General features: G+C 40.7%; 2 protein-coding genes across 2 annotated transcripts in view; one reads left to right on the forward strand and one right to left on the reverse strand.

Annotated features, from left to right (window-relative positions):
* MTARC2 (mitochondrial amidoxime reducing component 2) overlaps positions 1-3,874 on the reverse strand; it is a gene marked incomplete at its 3' end in the record, with an annotated part of 28,678 nt that extends 24,804 nt beyond the window's left edge. Inside the window, exons 1-2 of the mRNA XM_081312810.1 lie at positions 3,559-3,874; positions 1,109-1,282 (exon numbers count right to left, since the gene is read on the reverse strand). Coding sequence (XP_081168936.1) covers positions 1,109-1,282; positions 3,559-3,821 — 437 coding nt within the window. The 5' untranslated portion in view covers positions 3,822-3,874. The remainder of the gene's footprint in view (positions 1-1,108; positions 1,283-3,558) is intronic.
* Positions 3,875-8,447: 4,573 nt separating this feature from the next.
* PFN3 (profilin 3) lies at positions 8,448-8,861 on the forward strand (the record flags this gene model as incomplete). Its single annotated transcript, XM_081314305.1, has 1 exon — positions 8,448-8,861. The coding sequence occupies one exon, from the start codon at positions 8,448-8,450 to the stop codon at positions 8,859-8,861; it is 414 nt and encodes a 137-aa protein (XP_081170431.1).
* Between the last annotated feature and the right edge of the window lie 7,624 nt (positions 8,862-16,485).

Raw genomic sequence — 16,485 nt, forward strand, 5'->3', positions numbered from 1 at the left:
AGCAATGAAGGTAAAATTTCAAAATAATGAAAAGGATGAGGTTTGTAGAATCTTGAGTCCTGAAAGACTGCATTTATGGCTCGAAGTATGAGGAAATTCATAACTTCCAGCGATTGCAGTCAGTTGTAAAAATGATGGTTTCTACTGTCTACTCACAAAAATCAACTGTCTAAAGTACATATTGGCAATCTCCAGATCTCAATTTCTTCCCGAGAAAATTTTGGCAGTTGGGAACTCATTTGCAGCTGCCTATTTGAGCTATAATTCCCCCACAGGCATTGGTTTTGCCTCATCAGAATTGTTCTCCAAACAATCTTTAAGTAAATTAACATTATGTTTTTACTAGTATGAATGATGCATGTACATATGAATAAGGGCTGGAGAAGGGGGTGGAAACTACATCCTTATAACATTCAAACATAAGTTAAATGATAAACTGTTGGTGGAGTGGGAAAGAAAGACACCATGCCAGAAAATCTACAGCAGTTCAACTCATAATAACGGGAAGCTCATCTATCTTGCTTCTGAAACGTAAAGAACTAAAGGCACGAGTGATAATGTGACCTACCCTTCTGATGATAAATTACATTCACTAGGGCACCATAGGAATAGGAATGTTATGTGGAGAAAGTTTATGAATGGACAAAAATAGTTAAGTTTGATTAAAAGATTTGATTCTCTTTGTTATTCTATGTTGATTTTCTATGCATTCTTAATAGCTGCAATTAAAATGTGGATTTTTATCTTAAATGTTTACTTTAAAATTGCATTAACCAGTTGTGAATATCTCTAAGCAATCTGTGTTAAATTGAGAAGTACATTAAAGGAATAGATTAATTATATTGGACTTTTGAATCAATCTGTTGTTGGTATCCCCATGAGGGACAAAGATCCTAAACTGGTTTATTAAAGTCAGTTGGCCCAAGACTAATACAAGGGTCAAACTAAATGAGGTACAAAATATGTGTCTAGCATTTTCTAGAAGGGTCTAGTTTAGACTGGTTTTAAAATGCAGAACTGGGAAGAGTTTTAATTTTGTACTTTTTCTAAATATGTCACTTTTTGCCCTGTTGCTCAAGAAGTTGAAAAAACATAAAAGAAAAAGCACCTGCAATTCCGTACTGGATTTTTGGTTGACAATCTGACTGGAATTTGACAGTCCTTCATTTCTGGAGCACTCAGAGTCAAGTAGCCATTTTGATTGGTGATAGAGACCAACACTAGTCGAGGCTCTTGTCGAGCAGTCACCATGTGTCCATCTTCTTTTATCACAAGCCAACATCTAAGTTAAAAAACATATAAAAATATTCTAAATACTGAAAATCAAGCCTATCTTTCAAAAGGTAACTTATGCTAAAACATGAACAGTAGACTACCAATTTAGCATCGCCTTTTATTAATTTCCATTCTGTTTCCAATGAATGAATGAAAAAACCCTCTAAAAATGTCAACTGTAAATTGCACATATTTGCTTTTAAGAAGTAAAGGCTCAGAGTATATAAGGGGGAGAAAAATCCTGGACAAACATGAGAAGCTGGCATTGCAATTAAGATTCAGAAAATATATCCCTATCCTTGTTTTGATTGTAAACAATAAACTGGGTCAAATTTTTACAAGGCATCCCACATTCTTCTATTATCTTTACTTTGTTAATTCAAGAGGCTTAACATCAAGAGGGGAACGGAATGAGAGGGAAATGAATGCCACTTTCCAGAAGTAATTTTGATTTCTGTATGTGCATTTAACATACTATTTTTTTAAAAAAATCTGTATCTGTACATGCATAGGCATCTGCAACGTTTGAAGCTCTTGAACTATCATAATTTAATCTTGATCAAAGCAGCAAGGTATACTATGGAGTATATCAGAAAAACACAAAATCGAATCATAAAAAGGGGGCATTTAAGCTATTAATTCCAACCAGTTGCTTTCTGCAAAAATTGTACAATTCATTAGTCTACAGCAGGGGTGTCAAACTCAATTTCATTGAGGGCCGCATCAGCATTGTGGTTGCCCTCAAGGGGCCAGGTGGGTGTGGCCTGGGTGGGCGTGGCCTACTGGGTGGGTGTGGCTAGAGTGCGTATGGCCTACTGGGTGGGCATGGCCAGCTCTACATCGTTCGCATCAAGGGTGCCTATGGGGGCCTGGGCAGGAGTGGGACAGATCTGAGGGTCTCTGGCAGAAGGAGGGTCTCTGGGCTAGGGCCAAGGCAGTGGGGGCCGTTCCCTCACTGTTCCCAGGATGGCTTCGCGGGCCACATGAAACCACTTCGCGGGCCGCATCCGGCCCCCGGGCCTTGTGTTTGACATGTCTGGTCTACAGCAAGTTATTTATATATTCCCATCACATAAGGGTAATTCCTTTATAGGTAAAGGTAAAGGTTCCCCCGCACATGCGTGCTAGTCGTTTCCAACTCTAGGGGCTGGTGCTCATCTCCGTTTCAAAGCTGAAGAGCCAGCGCTTGTCCGAGGATGTCTCCGTGGTCATGTGGCCGGCATGACTAGACGCACTCTTAATTTGAAGTATAGAAACATTCACTGAAATAGTAAAAACCATTCTTCTGGTACTGTTTTAATTCTGATTCAACGTTCTTTCATCCAAAGCTTTTATGAGATGATCTCTATGTCTCAGCCACAGGTAATTTATAGATATCTAAACATAACCAGTTTCCACTTACACACTTCTCAAGTATTTCTATTACTTCTATTATTACATATTTTTTAAGTTCTTCCAAACCCCTTTTAAAACAATTGAAAGGCATTTCAAAATGTGAGTCAAAATGGCCTGGGGAAGAGGTGTGACCTGTTTGTTTTCAAGTAGTGGGGTTTGTGCACACAAACTGGAGGTACTGTTAAAACATGCTCTCATTTCACCTATGCAAGCCACCTTCAGCCTTGTCAAAATAAAGTAGAAGCCCGGTTTAGTGTCACAAACATTAAGGACCCCCGTAGTAAATGTTAAAATAAAACCATCTCATTTTTTTTCTTGCTTAGCTATAGTTGAAACCAGTAGTTTTATTATTATTTGGGGGGGGGGTGTTCCACAAATTCATATATTATTTTAGGGAATCACAAAGTTTGAGAATTCATTTTAATTGTTTTTTGTTTACCCGGTAAGGAAAGAAACACAAGAAGGAGCAAGAAAATTCAGAGAGGTCACCAAGGAAAAAAACTTATCTAAAATTGCCAAATTTGTTCCAACGAAAGCCCTGCCTGGAAGAACCACTAACGAATGCACAAACACACACCAGAAAAAAGAGAAAAAATATGTGGGTAACTTTAAACCTAATGGCTTTTGGATTAACGCCTGACAAAAAACTCAGCCGCTGTGGTTTCTAAACCAGGGGTTGCGACTTCATGTGTAGCCTGATGATGCAGCCGGTTCGAGAACGTGATCCGAAATGCAGAGCAGCTACACCAAGTATTGGCAACGCCAGGAGCTTGCTTGAAACAACGCTGCGTTAGGCAGTTAAGAGCTGCTCCTTTCCCAGCAAAAACGACAGAATTGGACAGTTCTTGGCATATTTATCTCCTGGCCCCATCCCCACCCGACCCCTACCTGTCCCGCAGATCTCCGTTCCGGAGTCCCAACTTCGTTACTTCGGCCTGCTCCACGGCTACACCCTTGCAGGACTTGATCGGGTAGATGAAAAGCCCGGACACCCTGCCCACCTGCTTCAACCGCAGCGGCCTTCGCCGGTCCCTCCATAACCAGTACCAAGCCGCGGTCATTCCCAGCGTAACCAGCGCAGCCAGAGCGGCGGAGGCGGAGAGCGGGCTAAACCCGAGCTTCATCAGCGAAAACGAACCGGAGCCCGTCATGGCGACGACGCCAGCAGAACCGCGCAGAAACAGCGCTGTAACGGGGGCGGAGGATTTTGAGAGCCGCTCTTTGGGACAGGCGGAGCCTACCCGTCGCTTCAACACGCCGGAGGCCGGAGACGGCGCTCGGCCGAGAAGGCCTATTGGGGTGGGTGGGGAGGGGCATAGAGGCCGTGTTTAGTCTTGGTGACTGGGTCTCTTCAACGGGAGTGTCTTGGTTGCGCCTTGGCTGGCCGGCCCCTGAGCACTTCTGGGATTTTAAGGCAGCGTTTCCCAACCTTTAGGAACTTGAAGATGCGTGGACTTCAACTCCCAGAATTCCCCAGCCAGCTATGCTGGCTGGGGAATTCTGGGAGTTGAAGTCCACGCATCTTCAAGTTCCTAAAGGTTGGGAAACGCTGTTTTAAGGCATGTGGTACCTAAAACCAATCTCGGAACGTCTGTCGTTTATTAGAAGACAGGCTAGGGCCGCTTGAAGTGTTAATGCGCCAGGATATAAAATGAAAACAATTGAATGCAAGTGGACCGCTGGATTTCTAATGAGTTCAGTGAAGGAAAATGACCTTCAAGGACCCTTCCAACTCTTTGTTATTCTGCACGAAAACGTGACGGGTTGGTTTTAATGTTTCAGCTGCCGTCATGTCGGTCATCGGATACGTCGGAGCAATGTGCACCCCTGGGAATCTCAAAAGTAGCATAAAAGCGGCCTAGATCAGAGCCCGGGGCCTATCAGCATTTTCTCGTGTGAACACGAAAGCTATATGACACGTAATCTAGGTATTTTCTCCACAACTGGTTTAAAGCAGGTTCTTTTCAACCTTTTCACCCACTGTACCACTTTTAGGATATGGCAACATCCCGAGTACCACCAGTCGCCTAGCAAGGTGTCAAAAACTTGATGACCGGAAAAAAAAGGAAAAAAAGGGATGAAGTACAGGTAGTCCTCGACTTACAACAGTTTGCTTGGTGACTGTTCGAAGTTACAACGGCACTGAAAAAAGTGCCCCCCAAGCCACAGCCGAGCAAGACACCTGCCTGCCCGCCTGGCGGCGCTCTTCCTCCTGTCCGAGGTTTTCATTGCTGCGAGCATTTCTGTTGAGGATTGGTAGCGGGGGTGGGGTGGGGGTGTTTGGTTTTTATTCCCCCCCCCCGCTGGGTGGTTGCAGCAGGTTTTGGTCACTTCACATGTCCCTGGGACACTGACCGTCATAAATATGAATCAGTTGCCAAGCATCTGAATGTAAATCACAAGACCCTGGAGATGCTGCAACATTCCACCTGATTGGCGCTTCTTCTGGGCTCAGCAGAAGCGCCAGGATCAGCACTGAGCTCCAGCTGGATCCTGGCGCTGATCCTGGCGTTTCCGCTGAGCCCTGACAGCCCTGCAGCTCCAGCCGTCTCTCACTCAGGCTTGTGTGGTGCTGCCACCGGTTCAGCTCATTCCCCTCCCCCGCTACCACTTTTCTAGGATGGCCACGTACCACCTGCCAGGTGCCAATGTACCACAGGTGGTACCTGTACAACTGGTTGAAAAGCCCTGGTTTAAAGCATCCACGTGGACAGGTGCAAAACAAGCTGGCTTTCTGGATTGTTAATCTTTTTGGCTCAGTAACCAAAATATTGCTATCCATATTGATGGTATGCCAACATACCACTCCTTTTCCATCCAGAATTCATTTTCTCAGCAACAAACTGATTGCAAGAAACATGCACAAATGATGGTACTGTAATAAAAAAACAGCAATGCTGCTTGGCTTAATATTTCTGTAGCAGTTCAGGTTAGCACAAAACAATATTTCTTCTCTTTTTATATTTAAAATTCATCAGTTTACAAGATTAACATTTAACTGGAAGGCAAAATGAACCAGATTAGGTAAAAGCAAGGTCTCTCAAACTGCTCCTGTGAGTCACAAGCAAGTTTGAGAGACACAATGTTTATTGGGTATGTGCAAACAAAGCAGGATTGCAGCCATAATTTAGTTCTAATATCTGGACAATCTGTTGACTTGCACAAACCAGCCCCAGGACACGATCTTACAGACCTTGGAACTCAGCAGCATTCATGGGGGAGGAGCTATTCACTCTTTTGCCACAAACATAGTTTAGGAACATTTTCTTCAATGAATAAATGATCAAGTATATTTTTGATTCTTCATTTGCTCAATTGGATTATTTTTATCTAATTTTAGGACTTGCTTTATCACAGTTGAGGTAATATTTATGCAAGAATATTGAAAATTCCAAAAGATTCACAAAATTTTAAGTAATATTGTATATACGGTATGTATGTGTGGTGTTTGTGTATCAATGTATGAATGTGTGTGTATTTCCTTCCTTCCTAGATATCATTTTATTTTATGATGACATTGTTGGCCACCAGAAGCCTTTGCGATCAAGCACATACAAATGATGTTTGTTTTAATTTTTATTAATAGAGTTTATCCCTGGATTAGTGTTTATTTTAAAACTCAGTTGATTTCAATAGAATTTATTTCAAAATATATATTTGTAAGAATAATTTCATGTTGCATAACTTTACTTTGCACAATTGCAGCATGATTTTAAATAATCTTAAGAAAATTAATTCCCTCATTTAGCTGCAATCTTTAACAAATATAACCTGACTTCCATTATTGATATTTGTCTTACAATTAAGTTTTTATCAGCTTCCATTAAAGTGTTTTAAAATCTACCTAATTAAAAATCAATAAATTTAAAATGTTATATATATACTGAGCCTTGGTGGAGCAGTGGGCTAATGCCTCCTTAAGTAACACCAGCTGCCTGCAATTAGTGCAGGTTCGCATCCCACCAGGCTCAAGGTTGACTCAGCCTTCCATCCTTCCGAGGTAGGTAAAATGAGGACCCAGATTGTTGGGGGCAATAAGCTGACTTTGTAATAATGCCGCTTGGGGTGTGTGTGAAAGCCCTAATAAGCAGGCATATACATAGAATGAAGACTATTGCTAAGCTTGTAAGCCGCCCTGAGTCTTCGGGGAAGGGCGGGATATAAATGGAATTAAAATTAAAAAAAATGGAATTAAATATATATATATATATATATATATATATATATATATATATATATATATATATATATATATATATATATATATATATATATATGTGTGTGTGTGTGTGTGTGTGTGTGTGTGTGTGTGTGTGTGTATGTTTGTGTGTGTGTGTGTGTGTGTGTGTAATTTTTTTTTTGGCTTGCTAACAAAGAATAAGCCAAAAAAAAATATTACACAAATATGAGCTGCCACTGCTGTGGCTACTGCCTGTAGATGGCCTTGGGCTAGGCTGAAACAGGAAATAAGATTTGTCCCATGTCTGGGACCAAGCAAGTGTATTCTGAATGCTTAACAAACATTTAACATATATATATATAACAACTGCTTAAGATGCAGTCGGCCCAGGTTTGAATCTCAGAAGGGTATGGCTGACTGTTGAGAACAAATGAGTTTGAAATGGCCATATCAGCCGCCCTTTAATTCTTTGTTAGCAATCCAAAAAATTTACATGTGTGTGTGTGTGTGTGTGTGTGTGTGTATATATATATATATATATATATATATATATATATATATATATATATATATATATATATATATATATGTGTGTGTGTGTGTGTGTGTGTGTGTGTGTGTGTGTTTGTGTGTGTGTGTGTGTGTTCCTTTCAAGACAGTTGGAAAGAGGAAGAAGAATTCTGCTTTCCTTGGTGATATGAGGTCATAAAGGGTTGCATGCAATGGGGAAGACACTTCTGACATCACAAAGAGGGCCATAGCAACAATTGAAGCATAAATACAATAATAATTGTCTTGTGAGCTCAGAGTGCCTTTGGCTGGCTAAGTGGGTGTGATCTCTGCTTGTCTTTTTGACACCTGAGATTTCAACTGCCCAGAAGATTGATCTCTAGCTCTCCATGAGCCCAGACTCCTAGCTGGAATTTGAGGTTTCTGCTTTCCAAGAAGCATATTTTTCAAGTCCTTCCATCCCAACTAGTGGAACTCATCAAGCTAATGTTACTTCTGGAAGTATTGCAAGTAAGTTTTTCCTTTGTTTGAGGAGACAGTAACCAGCTAGTTCTCTATGAGGCATTCCCAGATGAAAAGATTCATAGTTGTGAACCAAAGTTCACTTTCAAAGTTATTTTTTATTCTTTATAGTTATTTTTAGGGGTCCAACTGGTGGTGGTTGGAACATATCAAATACTTTTAATAGTTATGCTGTTTCACCCAATATTTCTATATAGAAATAATTTTATTTTGGTAACTTCCCATCTGATCTACAGTACGTGTTTTCCTTTTGGGGGGGGCTTGCTCTTGAATTTTGATTTTTTTTTTAAAAAAGGGGGAAATCAACCAGTTTGAGTTTCTCGAGAAATTAAAATTTGTTTATGAGAAAAAAAATATGGCATTTTTTTGCCCCAAGATGATATTTTGGAAAGTTTAATAACATCACCTGAAATTACAGGAGCATGGCTGGGATACCCTGGGAAAAGCAGGTGGATTTTTTAAAATACATCTAGATTTTGTTTTTAGGCTTAACAGGAAAAAAATATCCCACATCCTGAGATCCAAAGGAGAAGTGCTTATAAAAGAGGCCACAAGAGCTGACAGCATGGGAGACTGGAAGGCTTACATCAATACAGTCCTAAAAGACAAGAATATTGAAGATGTAGCAATTGTTGGACATTCTGACAATAAGTCTGTATGGGCATCTAAACCAGGAGGTCTATTGGCAGCTATATCTCCTCAGGAAGTTGGGCTGATCACTGGGCAGGATAGAAAATCTTTCCTACAAACTGGGATCACCATTGCTGGAAAAAAGTGCAGTGTGATCCGTGACAACTTGCTGGTAGAGAAAGATGCTGTCATGGACACCAGAACCAAAGGTGGCGACAGTAGGTCCATCTGCATTGGGAAATCTTCCAAATCTCTTATCTTTCTCATGGGCAAAAAGGGGGTCCATGGAGGAGCCCTGAACAAGAAGGTACATGATATGATAGCAAGCATGAAGGCAAAAGGCAGCTAGATATAGTGATTGCCTGAATCACTTTTCTCCTGAAAGGAGGACATGGGGAAAGTATTGGTCCTTGAAATAAAAGCATTTGGTGAACACCTTGCCTATTTTTTAAACTATGAAGTGGGATAGGGATTGCTCTGGATCACCCACCCCTGTCTGGAGGGGGAGGCAAAGAGATGATGCAAGTGAGAGGAATGTTTCCCAAATATAAAATATATGAACCACTAAGCAGCAAACTAATCAAGACAATGGTTAAAAATGCTTTAGCCTGAACAAGTCCCCATTGGAATGAATACATCCACCATATCTTAGGGTGATACCAAACAGTTTCCATCAAGGAGTCTGGAATTTGTCTTGAAGAACCAGAAACCTGGATTCAAGATTAGTTTGAGCCAATGGCTAACATGTGCTAATTGGCCACAAATTTTAATTAGAATCATTCCAGCCTCATCCAAAGGTCTGAGTTAGGCACATAACCAGGAACCAGAAATAAGTCCCTTAAGAAGGTTGATTGAACAGCTTCTGATGGTTGACTCTCCCAGGGGTTCACTTTGTATGATACTGTAACCCAACTATTGAGTCACATCACTATTCGACATTTTTTTTATTTTGCTTTTTGAAGAAAAAGAAAAAAGTAAAAATTGGAAAGGATGTAACAATTCTTTTGGTTATCTCTTCTGCCCACAAAGACCAGAGTGTGTGATATCTTGATAAATCCCAAGTATTGAGGGAAAACCTGCAAGATTTAGTGATCATTGAAATACAATGATCTAAATATACATCAACAATCCTGTTAATTTCAACCTCGCAACTTGGGTGTCCTCCTTGACTCACAGCTCAGTTTGGAAGACCATGTAGGAGCTGTGACCATGGGGGCTTTTGCCCAGGTTCGCCTGGTGCGCCAGTTGCGGCCCTATCTGGACCAGGATGCCCTGCGTACAGTCACTCATGCGCTCGTGACCTCTCGGATAGACTACTGCAATGCTCTCTACATGGGGCTGCCCTTGAGGACCACTCGGAGGCTTCAACTGGTGCAGAATGCGGCTGCGCGAGTTGTGATGGGGGTTTCCCGATACTCCCATGTAACACCTCTCCTCCACGAGCTGCATTGGCTTCCAGTTTCCCTCCGGGTGAGATTCAAGGTGCTGGTGATGACCTATAAGGCCCTAAATGGCATGGGTCTGGACTACCTACGGGAGCACCTGCTGCCGGTGTCAACTTCCCTTCATCCTGTGCGCTCCCACAGAGAGGGCCTCGGTGCCATCGGTCAGGGATTGCCAGCTGGCGGCCCCCAGGGGGAGAGCATTCTCTGTGGGCGTGCCAGCCATTTGGAATCAACTGCCTGTTGAGCTCCAGACGGCTCCCGACCTTCGCTCTTTCTGCCGTGACCTGAAGACTTGGTTGTTTGAACAGGCCGGCCTGGACTAAGGGTTTGAGTTTATTTTAACTATTTATTATTGTTAGGGCCAATTAATTTAATTTTCTTTTTAACTTTTGTATGTTGCATTTTATTGCCCTGTACACCGCCCTGAGTCTTTTGGGAGAAGGGCGGTATAGAAATTTGATAAAATAAATAAATAAATAAGAGGACAACTCCAAAATACAGACATTAATATTTTTCAATGTTCTCCAACAAAAAGATGGTTGTGGCCATCCCTAAATGACAGTTTGCATTTAAGGAAATCTGAGTAGCCTTTTCAAAAGCTAGCTTTCATGTTTTGCCATCAAATATATTATGCCTTAGATTTCAAAAGATTCTAATTTTTTGCAAAGAAAAAACAATACAAATTAATAGAAAAAAGAAAGTTAGGAAAAGTAAACAGTGATAAGCAAATAGGAAAGAAACTAAAGAAAAAGTGAGAAATAAAAAATGAATAAGCTAACAAAGCTTTCAGATTTTAATGTAGAAAATCATAAAGAAAAGAGCCAAGTGAAGTCTGAATATTTTTTTAAACTTTTCTTTAATAGAATACTTCACTATTAGCAGTTCAGATAGTACCACTTCTTTGCAATGCCATATTTCAGTTATTTAAAGATTATTTAAACCCCATGTATTTTATGAGCTGGGCCAATGAAGTCAAGCGGCCTTATAATACGAAGGTGTGCATTACAGGCATATCCTCTAAAGTTTAATCTTTTATTAGTGTACTGTAGTTGTTTATTTGGGATGACTATGTTTAAAATTGGTGTTTAATGTCTGTGGAGATTCTCAGTCATCCAGGTCATCGCTGTCTCAAAGGTACTTTTTCAAGATCTTATTTCTGCATTTGAAAGACAAAGCTCACTCTTTTGAAGACAGCAAAGTCCACCTTCTGGATAAAAAGGACTACTGGTTTCAGAAAGGGGCAAAAGAGTCCATTTGTGTTAATATTGAGCAGTCCTCTCTCAACAGAGGGGAAGGGATAAGACACCACCTATCTCCTCTCTGCAATGCAGTCCTTTCAGCAGTTCTAAGAACGCTCCAGCCATGTTTGCACTTTGATACAGCTGACTCTGAGGGCACAGATAAACCCCCAAGTCACTTCAAGAGCTCTCCGGGAGAGTGCTAATGACCAGATGACTGCAAAAAATTACGATGCTTCCACCCCACCCCACCCACCCTGTCAAAACTAATCCTTCCATTTCCCCTGCCCCCCGCTCGGCAATCCTGCCGGAACCAACGAAGCTTCTTGGATGAGAAGCAAAAACGTTTCTTAAGAAAACAGTCCAGTTGCCTTTTTGAAAAAGCACCTTTGAGATAGTGTAGGTTCTGTGTGTGCATGTTTTTAAATGAAAAGCAGGCGATAGAGAATATACAATATTTACCATCTGAAGACAATATTCCATTAGAGCTAGACCATTATTCCACGCTGCCATGTTTCTTTTGTGCAGGCATCACAAACTGGTCTTTCAATACCTATTCTTTCTGCATTTTAAGTATAGTATGGTTCATCTGCTGTTGTCCTTCACTTACTTTTTGCTAAATTTCTAAAAAAATTCAGTTCTAAGAACTATTTGCTACAAATTATGCCCTCACCCTCCCTCCCAAGTAGTATAGTTCTCAGAGAGGTTTGTTGTTGTTTTTCAAGGAATTTGGGGAGTGGGGGGAGAAGTCCTGTGCAAGTAAATTAGGGAAAATGACAATGAACAAAAATGTATTCCCCCCCTCAATATACAAGTAGTGGAACAGCACAATAGAAAACTTATTTTATGGAACTAAAGGAGATGATAAAAATATCTATTCTTTTTTTCTCTCTCCAGGGGAAAAGCTCAGTGAGTCATACACTTTAGCTGAACTCAGTGCAGTTATTCTGCAAGTAATTGGCCAATCATAGAATTAAGAAAGGGGGGCATTAATAATAAATACTTGGAGAAGAAAACAATTCTGCAAAGATAATTGGTCTCACTTGCAGTTCTTAAGAAATCATTTTAGCAAGTATTACCCATTTTCAGCAGGCCATAATTGGTTGTGCAAAATTGCAGAGGAAAAGATCTGCAGCTAAAGGTGGCCTTCAACTGGTTGTGCCTGTACCATGTATTATCCTACTTTTGTTATGCTCTATGTAGCCTTTCTTGGCATGGCACAGCATGGCTGGCAAAGGTCTTGGAGTAGGGGCTTGGAGAATAATTTAGTTAGAGCATGGGAAGGAAGCTGTGACATCCAGATATTCCAACTGACAAAGACAGTTCTTGCCACAAAGGGAGAAGGTAAGGACACCTGAGATGGCAGGCAAATGGCTATGAAGGGACTGGTATGTAGAGGAAGACTTGACAGTGATCCTAGGCTCTGATCCAGTATGGGGATAATGTCATTTTACCAGTTCAGTAAGTGAGGGGGTATAGTCTCAAGATTTTTTTAAAAAACAAAAAAACCCCAATAGGTTGGTAAATATGGCTCTACTAATTGGCTCCTACTGTCGATCAAACTTAAATTTTCTGTGGATTCTGAACTATGGGCTACCTAGGTAGAACAGCAGAGATTGGACTTCCTAGTCTAGTGTATTAAAAGCAACACCAAGGTTAGTATTTGCTTCATGTACTTCAGAAAGAAAAGGGACAAGGTTCTGAAAAAGCACCAGAAAAGGAGGAGTGAGAGGGAGTATCTCAAATGCCAGTAAGAAATAATTCATTGCATAAACCTAACCATATGCCTCATCTCGTCTAGATATATTTCTAGGCAGATCTGTTGTTCTGTTATTATTATTAGACTGCAATCCTTGTCATGACACCCATTAAAAAGGGCAGGGCTTTCACTGCATAGTTTTGGCCACCATTTTGACTTTTTTGACTCCCTCATAGATATCGCTCCCTGTGTTCTACAGGGGGTTGTATCTTTCATGTGCTTTTCTCCCTGCAAAAAAATGCCATTCACCAATGACATCCAATACCCTCTCTCAGGTTGCAACTGAAAATCTGGCTCTAAGGAGCAAGCTGGTTTTATTCTTTCAAATTGTTCTAATGAAAAATTAGTCTTGACTTGTTTAGGATAAGAATTATCATGCTTAAAGAATAAAAATACATGTTATCTCTACAAAATGGTTTTAAAAAGTTGCTTCTTAAATAGTCTTTAAGGTCCAGAAAATTAGTCTGATTCTTGTCATGATATGTATTAAATTGTAAACTGGTGTCTTATTCAGTTCTAATTATAGAATTCTTTTAAAGTTTCGTGATCATCTTTCCCCAAAACAAATGAATTGACAATGTAGCTTCATCATTCCAGGTCCATAAATAAATTGCCTAATTCAGGGACCACAATGCAGCCTGTAATCACACCTTTAATTTGCCAAAAATACATTTATTTTCAAAATTAAAATAATCCCTGAATAACTCTGTTTCCACTAAAGATGATAAAATGAGCTGGAGGATGCTTGTTCCCTTCTTTACTCAGCTACTTACTGTTTGACCATGAAACTTTAACGCTGAGCTTGTCGATCAGAAGGTCGGCAGTTTGGCGGGTTGAATCCCGAGTGCCGCGTAACAGAGTGAGCGCCTGTTACTCGTCCCAGCTTCTGCCAACCTAGCAGTTCGAAAGCATGTAAAAATGCAAGTAGAAAAATAGGGACCACTACGGTGGGAAGGTAACTGCGTTCCGTGCGCCTTTGGCGTCTAGTCATGCCGGCCACATGACCACGGAGACGTCCTCGGACAAGTGCTGGCTCTTCGGCTTTGAAACGGAGATGAGCACTGGCCCCTAGAGTCGGAAACGACTAGCACGCATGTGCGGAGGAACCTTTACCTTTACCTTTACCTTAAGTATAAGCATGCTAGCTTCTGCCTATGAACAGTAGAACATCAAGGCTTGTAAAATATTATCTTCGGTACAAGAAACAGTAAGTGCCAGTTTTATGCTGGTCATTCCACTTTGTGCTGGACCATTCCATAGTGTTTATACCTGCAACCCTTTTGTTTCAAATGATACCTTGCTGCTTGTCCAGAGCCATGAGTCTATAGAGCAGAGGACCCCAACCTTTTTGGGCACCAGGGACCAGTTCTGTGGAGAGTTTTTTTGTGTGTGTGGACCGGAGGGAGCATGGTTTTGTGTGTTGCTTGCATCCCACGGATGAAGCTTTGCTTCTTTGTGCAGACCGGTTGCTGGCATGCCCCAGCTCGGTACTGGTCCACAGACCAGGGGTTGGGGACCCCTGCTATAGAGGGAAGGCTACCCTGCCCCTTTCCTTGTCTTGGATCACATGCTATACTAGGTTTTCCTATGGTTTTGTTTGTTTGTTGTGAGCCTAGCCACTGAAATTTGTAGACCATGGTTTATAGCTTAGCATGTTTTATGAACCAAAATCCAAAAAGTTTCAGAGCAATAGCAAGAATGATGGCTTCACTACAGTATGCTCTTTCAGAGACCAACTTATCACAACAGCACTTTCTGTGCCAGACAAGCATTTCTGCTTTTAATTGTTTCTGTAGAAACCCAGAGGGTTTTGATGAGTTAACTTAGGCTTCCCTTATCTTTTAGATAATGAAAGGGGCAGTGCTATGGATATTAACAATCCTGTTTTCTCCCTATGGTAGGAGCTCTATTTTTGAAAATGTTGCTGACTACCATCAAAGCAAGCCTCTTCAACAAGAAGCTTAAAATAGAACTTTTCAAATTGCTCTTTTTAAAAAAATTATATTTTAATTTATTTTGTTTGGGGTTATAAAATCCTGAACTTGGCTATACATCTATGTTACATTTACGTCCATCTACAGTCTAGCTTAAGATTTAACCATTGATCTCTACTTTGAAAATATGTCTTATTTTTAATATGTCTTATTTCTCAGACATATAACCTGGAACATTTATAAAGCAAGCATAGGCATCCATAAGGGGGAATGGCGAAAAATCACAAATTGTGCTTTGCGATACAAACTATGTGGCTTATGCGCTTGGGGCTGGCATCAGGACTCAAATAGGAAGGACCAGGGTTTGCAGTGTGATGTCACAAGGACCTTGTGCATTGATCTAGAACACAACTGATCATGAATTAAACAGGTTCCTATTATGCTAGGTAAATTAATTAGATCATCTGGACAAGAATACCTAGCAACAGTGTGGATAGTTATCATTATTCATGATAATTCTGTCATGCAGATGGCCTTGAGAAGAAATATTCAGAAACTGTTACAAAAAACAAAAAGGGCAGAAGCATTCCTTAAATCCTGGAAATAAGAGAAAAATATTAGGAAGAGACTTGAACTGGCTCCTCCCTGATTCACTGCGGTATAGTAAGGAAAGGAGGAAAATCTCAATCAGATTTGCAAGATTCTGTCTCAATAAAGTTTAGTTCTAGTGTGCTTGAGGAATCTGTTTCCTCATCTGGATTACCTCAAAAGGCTGACAGTCTCCCACCAATCTTGCTATTTTCCATTCCTTTCCCTCTCCCCCTCAACTCTGTTTATATGTAATATGCCTTTCTCAAAACTATACGTCCACCTGATGAATGAATGGACTACATCTATGAAAGCTTCTATGAGAAACTAAATATTACAGCAGAAGAAGTCTCTGAAGGTTTTGCCATACAAGATTAATGTAGTCGGTCTGCTAAAACTGTGGATTCCTGTTCAGTCTTTCAACTGACATCTGCTTACTCTAGACAGGTTAAACCGTTAATGACTTTAATGATGTCTGTTCAAAGATACCTAGCATCAATCTTTGGAACGCTAAAAAAAACCCAATCTCCTTTTCATTCAAGATTAATTCCTTCTGACTCTATCTACACACATGACGTCCACACCTTTTATCTGTTATCTCCTGTTTCTTCTGCCTTTGGTTGGGTCATCCTACAGGCCGCCCTCTTTTGCTGTTCTCCTTAGCCTTCTTACCCTTTCAGGGCTAATCCCACCACCTGTCCCCCCCCAAGTGAGACTTTGGTTTTCCACTTTCTATTTCTATCTGTTTGGGATATTCCCAAGTCAACTCTAGCTGCTCCTTTCCTCACCCATCAGGAAATGGAGAACACTTCTGAGATATGTGGATTCCATAGCTGTAAATGAAAGAATATTCCTAGATAATTGTTCCAATTATCCATGCAACATTGCAACTGATCATTCTAAGAAACAGGATGTATTGATGATAGCAAAAGCACTTAGACTTATATATCACTTCAGTGCTTTACAGCCCTCTCTAAGCAGTTTACAGAGCCAGCGTATTGCCCCCAAC

The sequence above is a fragment of the Vipera berus genome (assembly GCF_964194415.1).
Source record: "Vipera berus genome assembly, chromosome: 1".
NCBI classification, from domain to species: Eukaryota; Metazoa; Chordata; class Lepidosauria; order Squamata; family Viperidae; genus Vipera; species Vipera berus.